At 47.9% G+C, this 12661-nt stretch overlaps 1 protein-coding gene across 13 annotated transcripts in view; it reads left to right on the top strand.

Moving 5' to 3' along the window:
- The window catches only part of AGPAT4 (1-acylglycerol-3-phosphate O-acyltransferase 4), a 67967-nt gene that overhangs the window by 29807 nt on the left and 25499 nt on the right, over nucleotides 1–12661 (top strand). For 9 of the 13 annotated variants that reach the window (XM_081187944.1, XM_081187943.1, XM_081187933.1 and 6 more), the window contains one exon: nucleotides 469–704. The exons of 2 other annotated variants lie outside the window; for them this stretch is intronic. In XM_081187944.1, the coding sequence (XP_081044070.1) occupies nucleotides 527–704 (178 nt within the window). In that variant the 5' untranslated portion in view covers nucleotides 469–526. Of the gene's footprint in view, nucleotides 1–468; nucleotides 705–2797; nucleotides 2945–6590; nucleotides 6941–12661 lie in introns of those variants that run through there. 2 more of the 13 variants (XM_081187936.1, XM_081187937.1) reach the window with 2 other exon arrangements.

Raw genomic sequence — 12661 nt, 5'->3', positions numbered from 1 at the left:
GCGCCACAACCCCAGAGTCGGCCACGACTGGACCTAATGGTCAGGGGTCCCTTTACCTTTACTATCTTTGTGTGTGTGTCTGAAAAATGTCACATTTTCTTTTTTTTTTTAATGAGCAAAGTTTTAAAATGTAGCTTTATATAGCTGCTTTCTACACTTCCCATATTTCCCTTCATCTGTAAAAAAATCAACCCCTGCTATAATCTGGAATGTGTGTTGGACCCTAAGATATAATCAAGATCAAAGAAGGGTATGACCCAGTGACCATAGACTACCCCATAACTAGTGCTACATTTCAGACATGGTCCCAATATTGCTATGTATCATCTAAGGTTAATTTTGTGAGATTTGCTTTTTGTGAGGGTGACATTAAATACGTTGCTGCTCTCGGGTAGAAAAGAGTTGGATTCATCACAGTAACATGAGTTTAACCTTTTTATAAAAAAAGTTTTCTCATCTTTTTTGCAGTTAACTTTCCGAATTGTTTGGATTGCTTTCTGAAGGCTTTGCATTGCCGCCTTAAATCATGGACATCGCTGGGTTTCTGAAGTCTCAATTCATTTGCCACCTCCTTATCAGTTATGTATTTATAGTGTCGGGACTGATAATCAACTTCATTCAACTCTTCACATTAATCCTCTGGCCGTTCAACAAGCAACTTTTCAGGAAGGTCAATTGCAAGCTGGCTTATTGCATTTCAAGCCGTAAGATATTTTTATACCTTTTATTTCTGTTGTGTTGTGGGAGGGTGAATTTTAAATGCGTAAAGCATTCCATGTTGCTTTTGCCAGATGTGTGTTGGGACATATGTTTCATCCTACTTTGGGGGGGGGGGGGAGGAAGAATCTTCTAGTTGTTCCTAAATCAGTAACATGATTGTGGCACACACAAAAGCCATGTAGAAGTGTCTTCCAAGTTTAGCAACGGTGCCAAGTTTTACTGTGATTATGAAGATAGTGATGAATAACTTCTACAAATCACGGGATGAATTTCTTTGGATACCACAAAGACTAATACAGCTGCATTTGTTACAGCCATATAAAATATCACAAAGTACTGAGCAATTACATTATCGTCGCTTTTGGGTTTCCCTTGGACGAACATAGCTTGCGTTTTTTTGTCTCTAATGGTTAGGCTGCAGATAGTTGAGCTTCTTTTCTTCCCACACTCTGCTCTCCTCAATTTCCTAAGTATATATTATTGAGCAGCTTCCCCTTTCTACTCATGCAAACCTTTGTTATTGGCAGAGGGTTCCAACTGGATACATCTCTACAGATTTGCACAATGAGGGCTTTTCAGTCTATGTTTCAAACACAATTGGATTAGAAAAATGAAACTGTTCTGCATTATTGTTGTTGAATTCCAGGTTCTAAGGATTTTCTGCCATTCTGTTTTTGGCTTCTAAATGTCACAGAACGACTGTAAGTAACAAAGCGTCCATGCAGAGTGTCTGTGAGTGGCATGTACCATGCACATGAGTTACAATCACATACCACTGTGCAGTTCAAAAATTTCCTTTTTGTAAAAAACAACAACCTAGTTAGGAGATAGGTTGTGGGCTGCCAGCAATGCTAAATTTCTAACAAACTCTATCTTCTGTGGTAGCTTTAATGAAGCAAAGTAAGAGATTGTCACAAGATATGTCCAGCCCATGGAAACAACAAAAGTGGTTTGAAACCATTTTATCACAACCAGGGGACACACACAACTACCTCACAGTCTCTTAACCCTGGTTAAATGGCAGCCTACATTCTAGTTGCATGAGTCTTGAATTGGCTGCTTTCAAAAATGCCCCGTTCCCCCCCCCCCCGCTCCCAAAGAAACCTTGAACTCAAGGGACTCTTCCTCTATCTGAAACAGTCTGTCTCTAGAGAGACAGACAAGAGCCGAAGTCTGTGAATAATCTCAATAGCGGGTAACGGGCTCCCTGGTGGCCACTTTCAGAGGAGTGATTTTTCTTCCCCACAGCCTGCTTTGATGACAGGTGTGCTTGCTTTTCTAAGAGAACCAAAGGAATAGAGTGTGTGTGTGTGTGTGTGTGTGTGTGTGTGTGTGTGTGTGTGTGGTACGGGTGTTAGTTGTCTTGGTTCCTAATTTTCTTTCTGAATAAATAAAGACGATGCCAATAGCTATTCTTGTGTGCTTCAAAGGGATGTTATTAAATCTCTGGATCAAATTACACTGTACAAATTATGACATTTGGATAGATGCAATCAAATCATTCTCCAGTGAATGGCAAAGCTCCTTGGTCTTAACCAGGGGCTGAGTGGAGAGTTTAGAATACTTGCCCTTGGAGGAGGAAAAAATAGAAAAGGGAGTGGCAGTGAAAATAATAATTTTTGCAACAGGTTTTTTGAAACTCCAGTAGAATAATGGTTAAACAAATAGTTAAGCTGACCAATAAAAAGGGAATAGTCTTTAGCAGATGTGAAGTATCAAAATTATCTCTCACAATAATGTAACATATGGCTGTTTAAATACTGATGGCAGAGTATTACCAGGGTTAGAATATGCTGAATGAAGTTTTTGTATACGAAGCTTGAAATGGAGACTCAGTTATGTGTGGTAAGTCGGGGACTGCAGCTATTTAACCTATTCATAGGTAATTTATAGTCTGTGGGTAAGCAATGAGGAAGCAAAGTCTGTAGTTGAAACCATGTTATGTGGAAAGTAAAATCCAAAGCAAATACTGAAGAACCCGAGAAAGTTCTCTCCTCAAGCTTAGATCCAGAAAATGGCAAGGGAAATGTAAAGTGGTGCAAGGACTATTTTTCTATGTTGTTTCTATGTTTTCTAGACAGTCTATAAAATATTTTTCCAGTGTGTGCTTGCTGAGAGACACACAGTGACACCACTTCATGTGTCTGGTATTTGAGAAGCAGGATCGTTAGAGGCTTGGCCCAGTCTTAATATATCTCTCCTTTTAACAAAGTACATAAAAGAGGTGAGGGTTGTGAGGGCTGGAGAAGCTGAGTGTACTTTCAACATCTTTCTGTGAGAGTGAGTTAGTGTGTGAGCCTACTTGGGGCATAGTGCAAATTGTCAGAGTTTTTCATAGATTCAAGTACCGTATTTTTCGCCCCATAAGACGCACTTTTTCCCCTCCTAAAATGAAGGGGAAATCGGGGTGCGTCTTATGGGGCGAATGCCTGCAAGCCTCGCGCGCCCGGCAGGAGGTCCCATCGGGTGCACGAGGCTTGGGGCGGCAGCCTGTCGCCCGAAGCACGGGGAGCCCTCTGGAGGGCTCCCCCTGCTTCCGGCGAGTGTCTGCAAGCCTCGCGCACCCAGCAGGAGGTCCCACCGGGTGCGCGAGGCTTGGGGCGGCAGCGGACTGCTTGCCCGCACCTAGAAGCTTGGGGCGCGCTGAGCTCAGCACGCCCCAAGCTTCTAGGTGCGCGCAAGCAGTCCGCTGCCGCCCCAAGCCTCGCGCACCCAGCGGGACCTCCTGCCGGGTGCGGGAGGCTTGGGGCGGCAGCGGACTGCTTGCCGGGATGCAGAAGCTTGGCGCGCGCTGAGCTCAGCACGCCCCAAGCTTCTAGGGGCGCGCAAGCAGTCCGCTGCCGCCCCAAGCCTTGCGCACCCGGCGGGACCTCCTGCCGGGTGCGGGAGGCTTGGGGCGGCAGCGGACTGCTTGCCGGGATGCAGAAGCTTGGCGCGCGCTGAGCTCAGCACGCCCCAAGCTTCTAGGGGCGCGCAAGCAGTCCGCTGCCGCCCCAAGCCTTGCGCACCCGGCGGGACCTCCTGCCGGGTGCGGGAGGCTTGGGGCGGCAGCGGACTGCTTGCCGGGATGCAGAAGCTTGGCGCGCGCTGAGCTCAGCACGCCCCAAGCTTCTAGGGGCGCGCAAGCAGTCCGCTGCCGCCCCAAGCCTCGCGCACCCAGCGGGACCTCCTGCCGGGTGCGGGAGGCTTGGGGCGGCAGCGGACTGCTTGCCGGGATGCAGAAGCTTGGCGCGCGCTGAGCTCAGCACGCCCCAAGCTTCTAGGGGCGCGCAAGCAGTCCGCTGCCGCCCCAAGCCTTGCGCACCCGGCGGGACCTCCTGCCGGGTGCGGGAGGCTTGGGGCGGCAGCGGACTGCTTGCCGGGATGCAGAAGCTTGGCGCGCGCTGAGCTCAGCACGCCCCAAGCTTCTAGGGGCGCGCAAGCAGTCCGCTGCCGCCCCAAGCCTTGCGCACCCGGCGGGACCTCCTGCCGGGTGCGGGAGGCTTGGGGCGGCAGCGGACTGCTTGCCGGGATGCAGAAGCTTGGCGCGCGCTGAGCTCAGCAAGCCCCAAGCTTCTAGGTGCGCGCAAGCAGTCCGCTGCCGCCCCAAGCCTCGCGCACCCAGCGGGACCTCCTGCCGGGTGCGGGAGACTTGGGGCGGCAGCGGACTGCTTGCCGGCACGCAGAAGCTTGGGGCGCGCTGACCTCAGCTTGCCCCAAGCTTCTGGATTAGCGCAGGGGTCCGCTAGCCCTGGGAGAGGCGCCCGGCTCTCCCACGCTAGCGGAGACCTTGCCGGCACGCAGAAGCTTGGGGCGCGCTGAGCTCCGCACGCCCCAAGCTCCTGGTGTAGCGCAGCGCACCTGGGGGGGAAATAAAAATTTTTTCCTTTATTTCCCCCCCTAAAATCTAGGTGCGTCTTATGAGCCGGTGCGTCTTATGGGGCGAAAAATACGGTATGTACAGCTTTTGGAACAGCTTAATAAAAGGGTACAGCACCTACTTTTCTTGTGACTAGGTATTTTTGCCATTTTTGTTATCCCCCAAATTCTCTTGTGTCTTGAGCACATTTCTAAAATAACAGAGGTGTTTTTGCCACCTTAAACAGTGGCATAAGGTTTAGTGGACTGTTGTCCATGAGAACATGAGCCATAATAAACCTGTTCATATTTAAGGCGTCGTAAGTCCAGGGCATAAAAAGAAAATAGCTACCCCTCTGGGAAATGAGATTCCTGCCACTGTCCTAGTTCTTCAGTGTCCGCGGGTGATTTTTCTTGTGAAGTAAGTGTACAGTGCATAGCAAGAAGGAAACTGGCAAGTAGAACAATGGGAAGACATTCTTTCTGAATTCCTAGTGTGTGTGGGAAAGCAAGTCAGGAGGAATCCTATGCTTGCTACTCAAGCTACCCAACCAGGGATAGAGAAGAGAACTGCTGCTGCAAGAATATGAATTAAAAAACAAAAACAAAAAACAGGTGGTGGCAGGCAGGCAGGAGACTAGGTTTGCAAGAGTAGAGTGAGTGGGAGTCCCTGTGTTTGGGCCCCCCTCAGACCTGATATTTATTTATTTATTAAATTTATATACCGCCCTTCATCTGAGAATCACAGGGTGGTTTTCAGTATACCCCTAGACATGATATAGCCTATTGAATTTTCATGTTCTTTGGGGATCTGTCACTAGGTTAGCCAGCGTACTCACTGGAGCTGTTCAAGAATTGAAATTGTAGAATGATTTTCTGAAGGGGGGATGAAAACATGGCTGAACGCTAATTCTTACAAAAAAACTTATCTGTGTCTGTCTGTTAATCCAGATGATTACGCTGGATATCTGCTTGAAAAGGAATGTGAGATCATTCTTCTGAGCCTGCACAAACTCACTGGTCAGATTTCCACACCCCACACTAGAATGGGGTGGTGTCTGCCATGATGTAGTGTACTGTGCTACTTGGCACCAACAACCAGAATTGGCAGCAAGCAGCATAGATTTGCACTTGTTACAGGCTTTGCTGCCTTTCCACACTGGGTATTCTGAAACATCTAGTTTTCTGTTTCAGTGGCTAATTTTCCTTCCCACCCCATCCGTCCACTCCTCTTGTAGGGACTCAACTGGAAAATTTTATATCACATTTTTAGAACATAATTCTTCTGTTTTGATTTAGAAATTGAAGAAATAAGATAATAATAAATACAAAAATGGAACTCCAGTGCATTGTTGATGGTGTTTAATTGCGGCCCCCGGCACTCAGTTTGTGAGTGCATATCAGATTTCCTTATTGTCCATTGTAACAGTGCCTGTAATGTTAATAGAGAAGAAAAAGACATTGCTGCAGAAATGAGAGGATTGTTATTTTCCCGTTTGACCTCTTCTACACATACCTTAGTTGAAAAATGTTATAGTCTTTTCAAATTATCTATGTTTTATTTTTGGCATTAGGTAGACTACTTTTTCATTTGAGCTTATATTTGTATATTGGCATGGTTAAAACTAAATATTAGATTTGGAAGCCTTTAGGGATTGAGAGGACTTGATCTCTGACTGAAGTTTGCTAGGTGTGGGCATTTAAAACACTGACATTCTGCTTGCCTTCCTCCTGCCTCCTTTTCAGTAGCCTTTGGATATATATTTAGTGCTAAATAACAAGGTAAGTGTTTAAAATGGGGTTTCACCTACTGCATAAGGAGTCAGGAGGATCTAATAAACCCCTAGTTTAAATGGGATTGGGAAATAAAGAAACACAAAGGGAAAAAACCAATTCTTAATTAGCTCAGCAAGACTCCTGCTTGCCTTATGGTGGCTAATCTTGATTACATGACTGCATGGGGGTTACCCTAAACCAGGGGTAGGCAACCTAAGGCCCGGGGGCCGGATGTGGCCGAATTGCCTTCTCAATCTGGCCGGCGAATGGTCCGGGAATCAGTGTGTTTTTACATGAGTAGAATGTGTACTTTTATTTCAAATGTATCTCTGGGTTATTTGTGGGGCATAGGAATTCGTTCATATTTTTTTTCAAAATATAGTCCGGCCCCCCACATGGTCTGAGGGACTGTGGACCGGCCCATTGGCGAAAAAGGTTGCTGATCCCTGCCCTAAACTATCAGGGATGCGGGTGGCGCTGTGGCCTAAACCACTGAAGCTCTGAGGCTTGCTGATCAGGAGGTTGTGGTTCGAATCCCCACGACGGGGTGAGCTCCTGTTGCTCTGTCCCAGCTCCTGCCAACCTAGCAGATAGAAAGCATGTCAGTGTAAGTAGATAAAAAGGTACCGCTGCGGCAGGAAGATAAATGGTGTTTCCATGTGCTCTGGTTTCCATCGCGGTGTTCCATTGCACCAGAAGTGGTTTAGTCCTGCTGGCCACATGACCTGGACAGCTGTCTGTGGACAAATGCTGGCTCCCTCGGCCTGAAAGTGAGATGAGCACCGCAACCCCATAGTCGCCTTTGACTGGACTTAACCATCCAGGGTTCCTTTACCTTACCCTTAACTATCATTTTATTTTATTTTTTAATAATATTTTTATTGCAAGTTTTAAGGAAAAGAAAATCACCAAACATATACAATACCTTCACCAAAAAGTAACAAACAAGAAAAAACATAAGTAAACAGCGACATAAACATAAAGTAAAAAAAAGATCAAAACCATTCATACCACATTTTTTTCATAACTATCTGGACTTCCTCACATCTCCCTTTCCTGCGTTCTCAGTAATAGAATTATAAACAGCAATTTATTACCTTGTTTCAGTTCTTATTTTGTACTTCTCAAATATTATGTCTCAAACTTTAGATATTTTTGTCAAATACTTACCGTATTTTTCGCACTATAGGACGCACTTTTTCCCCTCCAAAAATGAAGGGGAAATGTGTGTGCGTCCTATGGTGCGAATGCAGGCTTTTGCTGAAGCCTGGAGAGCGAGAGGGGTCCGTGCGCACCGACCCCTCTCGCTCTCCAGGCTTCAGGAAGCTATCCCAAGTCTTGCAAGCCCGGCGGGATGTCCCGCGGGCTCGCAAGGCTTGCGGGCAGCAGCCTGCACCCAAAAGCTGGGGACAGCGGGGAGGCGCAGAGCCGCCACCCCGCTATTCCCCGACCTGATCTGGAGGCTGGCGGGGGGAGAAGCAAGCCTGCTTCTCCCCCCCACCATCCCCACAACCTCCAGATCAGGTCGTGGAAAAGCGGGATGGCGGCGCTCCGCTATCCCGCTTTTCCCCGACCTGATCGGGAGGCTGGCGGGGGGAGAAGCAAGCCTGCTTCTCCCCCCCACCAGCCCCACAACCTCCAGATCAGGTCGTGGAAAAGCGGGATGGCGGCGCTCCGCTATCCCGCTTTTCCCCGACCTGATCGGGAGGCTGGGGGAGGGAGAAGCAAGCCTGCTTCTCCCCCCCACCAGCCCCACAACCTCCAGATCAGGTCGGGGGAAAGCGGGATGGCGGCGCTCCGCTATCCCGCTTTTCCCCGACCTGATCGGGAGGCTGGGGGAGGGAGAAGCAAGCCTGCTTCTCCCCCCCACCAGCCCCACAACCTCCAGATCAGGTCGGGGGAAAGCGGGATGGCGGCGCTCCGCTATCCCGCTTTTCCCCGACCTGATCGGGAGGCTGGGGGAGGGAGAAGCAAGCCTGCTTCTCCCCCCCACCAGCCCCACAACCTCCAGATCAGGTCGGGGGAAAGCGGGATGGCGGCGCTCCGCTATCCCGCTTTTCCCCGACCTGATCGGGAGGCTGGGGGAGGGAGAAGCAAGCCTGCTTCTCCCCCCCACCAGCCCCACAACCTCCAGATCAGGTCGGGGGAAAGCGGGATGGCGGCGCTCCGCTATCCCGCTTTCCCCCGACCTGATCGGGAGGCTGGGGGAGGGAGAAGCAAGCCTGCTTCTCCCCCCCACCAGCCCCACAACCTCCAGATCAGGTCGGGGGAAAGCGGGATGGCGGCACTCCGCTATCCCGCTTTTCCCCGACCTGATCGGGAGGCTGGGGGAGGGAGAAGCAAGCCTGCTTCTCCCCCCCACCAGCCCCACAACCTCCAGATCAGGTCGGGGGAAAGCGGGATGGCGGCGCTCCGCTATCCCGCTTTTCCCCGACCTGATCGGGAGGCTGGGGGAGGGAGAAGCAAGCCTGCTTCTCCCCCCCACCAGCCCCACAACCTCCAGATCAGGTCGGGGGAAAGCGGGATGGCGGCGCTCCGCTATCCCGCTTTTCCCCGACCTGATCGGGAGGCTGGGGGAGGGAGAAGCAAGCCTGCTTCTCCCCCCCCACATCCCCACAACCTCCAGATCAGGTCGGGGGAAAGCGGGATGGCGGCGCTCCGCTATCCCGCTTTTCCCCGACCTGATCGGGAGGCTGGGGGAGGGAGAAGCAAGCCTGCTTCTCCCCCCCCACCATCCCCACAACCTCCAGATCAGGTCGGGGGAAAGCGGGATGGCGGCGCTCCGCTATCCCGCTTTTCCCCGACCTGATCGGGAGGCTGGGGGAGGGAGAAGCAAGCCTGCTTCTCCCCCCCCACCATCCCCACGACCTCCCGGCTTCAGGAGAGCCCCACCGCCAGCCCCACAAGCTCGGGGGACAGCGGGAGAGGCGCAGCGCGCCATCCCGCTGTCTCCCGACATGGTTTGGAGGTTGGCGGAAGGCTTCCTCCTCCCCCAGCCCCGCAAGTTCCCAGAGCGATGCCAAAGCATGGCTCTGGGTCCCGTTCTGGGGGAGGGGGAAGCTCGGGCTTCCCCGCCCCAGCCCCGCGCCTGGGGGGGGGGATAAATTTTTTTTGCCTTTATTTCCCCCCCCCCAATCTAGGTGCGTCCTATGGACTGGTGCGTCCAATAGTCCGAAAAATACGGTAACTGCTTAATTTAAACATAATATTACTTCAAATTTCATCTTTTTCTTGTACGTCACTTACTCTCATATATCTTTCAACTAAATTGCTGATGCCATGTTATTTTCTATCGTGCAATTTCTTAGCATTCATACAGCTTATACTGTTTTTGTAAATAGTCCTTAAACTTTTTCCACTCCTCTTCCATTGTCTCTTCTCCCAAGTCTCGGATTCTGCCAGTCATTTCGGCCAGCTCCATGTAGTCTATCAGTTGCGTCTGCCATTCTTCCAGTGTGGGCAAATCTTGTGTCTTCCAATATTTTGCAATGAGTATTCTTGCTGCTGTTGTTGCGTACATAAAAAAAGTTCTGTCCTTCTTTAACACCTTCTGGCCAACAATGCCCAGAAGGAAGGCCTCTGGTTTCTTGGGGAAGGTATACTTAAATACCTTTTTTAACTCATTATAGATCATTTCCCAGAAGGCCTTCACTCTTGGACAAGTCCACCAGAGATGAAAGAATGTTCCTTCAGTCTCCTTACATTTCCAACATTTATTATCATGCAAATGGTATATTTTTGCAAGCTTGACTGGGGTCATGTACCACCTATATATCATTTTCATAATATTTTCTTTCAAGGCATTACATGCCGTGAACTTCACACCGGTGGTCCATAACCATTCCCAGTCAGCAAACATAATGTTGTACCCAATGTCCTGCGCCCATTTTATCATGGCTGATTTAACTGTTTCATCTTGAGTATTCCATTTTAACAGCAAGTTGTACATTCTTGAAAGTACCTTAGTCTTTGGTTCTAACAATTCTATTTCTAATTTCGATTTTTCCACCTGGAATCCTATCTTTTTGTCCAAATTAAAAACCTCCTTAATCTGAACATAATGTAACCAATCTCGCACCTTGTCCTTTAATTTCTCCAAACTCTGCAGCCTCCAAGTATCTCCAACCTTTTCTATTATTTCCCAATATTTCGGCCATACCTTACCCTTAACTATCAAACTGGGGGGCATTGCTGTGATAAGTGACAATGCATCCCAACATGGTATCAGCCTCAATCTTATGCAGGTCGAAAGGAAGGAGGTGGATTGGGGTAAAGGGAGAAATGTGTGTAAGCACCTGTGTTGTAAGCAAGTAAGAGCATTGGTGTGTATAGGGAGAGGAATCGTGTGTGTGTGTGTGTGTGTGTGTGTGTATTAATGACTCTGGGCTTGTTTGATATAACACTGGATTGGTGTTCCTTTATTTTTCAGGGAAGCTTTTGAACTTTTCTGTCCCTCTCTCATTTTGTACCTTTCCTTCTGTTTGACTTTGAAATCTCTCTCTCTCTCTCTCTCTCTCTCTCTCTCTCTCTCTCTCTCTCTCTCTCTCTCTCAAACTCTGTAGCATCAGGAATGAGATTTCCTAAACAGTATTTTATCCCAGTTATAGTATTCTGGTGTGTGTGTGTGTGTGTGTGTGTGTGTGTGTGTGTGTGTGTGTGTGTATTTTGAAAGGATACTGAAAATATGTAGCATATACCGTATTCCCCACAAGACCGTCTGGTTGACTTCTCTGGAAATAGCTATTTTCAGATCAATTGCTGGGAAGTTGCTATGAAAAGGTTTTCCATCTCAGTGTAGTGGTGATCTCAGGTGATGTCTGCAGCCAGCCAGATGAAGCTTTTAATGAAAATGGTAGTTTTCCTGGGGAATGGGAAGGGTGTGCATACGATTTGGCTTACATAAAATGTCTCTCTCCGTATCATAACAGGGTAATAAAATATGGAGCTCCAAAGCTTTTAGAATATTGGAAGTTATGTGCAAATGGGAATCTCCTTTGTGTGCTCTAAAACACATTCTAGTACCTGTCATACTACATGACATAAACGGAACAACCAAAATGGAAAATTCTTCAGGGTAAATTTCTTTATGTAGATGTAGAGCCATTCATGCTGAAGAAACAAGTTAGGCTAGGCATGACAGCAGTACATGTTTTGTCTAGAGGTGTTACTTGTGACATTTGAAGTGGCAGAGCTGGAGAGTAGTAAAACTCAGCCAGTCCTCCCTTAAGGTAGTAAGGAAAGGTTAGTAGAATGCTTAAAATATTTGTCATTGGAGCAAACATATGTCCCACTTTGTGCAATCTCCTGAAAAGGTTTATTTGGCTGTTTTTTAGGAATTGAAAAAAAATAGCCTGGCAACTTCCAAGATCTATTTTCTAGTTATGCCACATTAATTCTGGCTTAAGGGATGGGGAAAGGAGGCCAGCTCTTCAAATGTATCTAAATTGTTCAACATAGCTGAGATAATTTATGTCAGCTAATTAGGCTGCTGTCCTAGTTTAACTCTGTGAAGTTGTCTCTCTCTTTCTTTCTCTACTTTTCCCTGTGAGTTCTTATAAGACAGTGTTGCTCATGAACTTGGAGGTAAAACTGCTATTACAGAATCATTTATTCATCTCAATATACAGTGGTACCTCGGGTTACATACGCTTCAGGTTACATACGCTTCATGTTACAGACTCCGCTAACCCAGAAATAGTGCTTCAGGTTAAGAACTTTGCTTCAGGATGAGAACAGAAATCGGCGCAGCAGCAGCAGGAGGCCCCCGTTGGCTAAAGTGGTGCTTCAGGTTAAGAACAGTTTCAGGTTAAGAACAGCCCTCTGGAACAAATTAAGTACTTAACCCGAGGTACCACTGTAGTGAGTCTTGCTTAAGCTTCCTACTCTTCTGCTGCCATGCCCTCTGGAACCCTTTTGCCATATTTTTCCCCAGCACTCTGGAGTTTTTGAACCAGGGCTTGTATGAATCAGAATTAGTGTCCAACTGGTGAAAGGGTCAGGCAGTTACTTTCTGGAGTACAAAAGTTATTTGGGAGCCCTTTCCTCCTCCACTGACCTTGCACAGTCCATACTTGTGAACTGGTCTATAGAACTGAAATAAATATCCCATGTCTTTTATGTGCACATGCATATGTGAGAGAAGTATTACTTAAATATATGAGTGTTGTGCTTGTAGCTAAAGTGTGTATCTTCAATAATCTGACAGGAAATTGGGCAATCTGATATCTTTCTTTAAAACCTTTGCTTGAAGTCAGTGGTAGTAAGCTCCTGGGTTGTGTTGGTTTTGAAGATGCTCATCTCCCCCACTCCTCCCCGTGTGTACAGTGAA

Source organism: Podarcis bocagei (assembly GCF_964188305.1).
Source record: "Podarcis bocagei genome assembly, chromosome: 3".
Lineage (NCBI taxonomy): Eukaryota > Metazoa > Chordata > Lepidosauria > Squamata > Lacertidae > Podarcis > Podarcis bocagei.
This window is presented reverse-complemented; position numbering and strand designations above follow the sequence as displayed.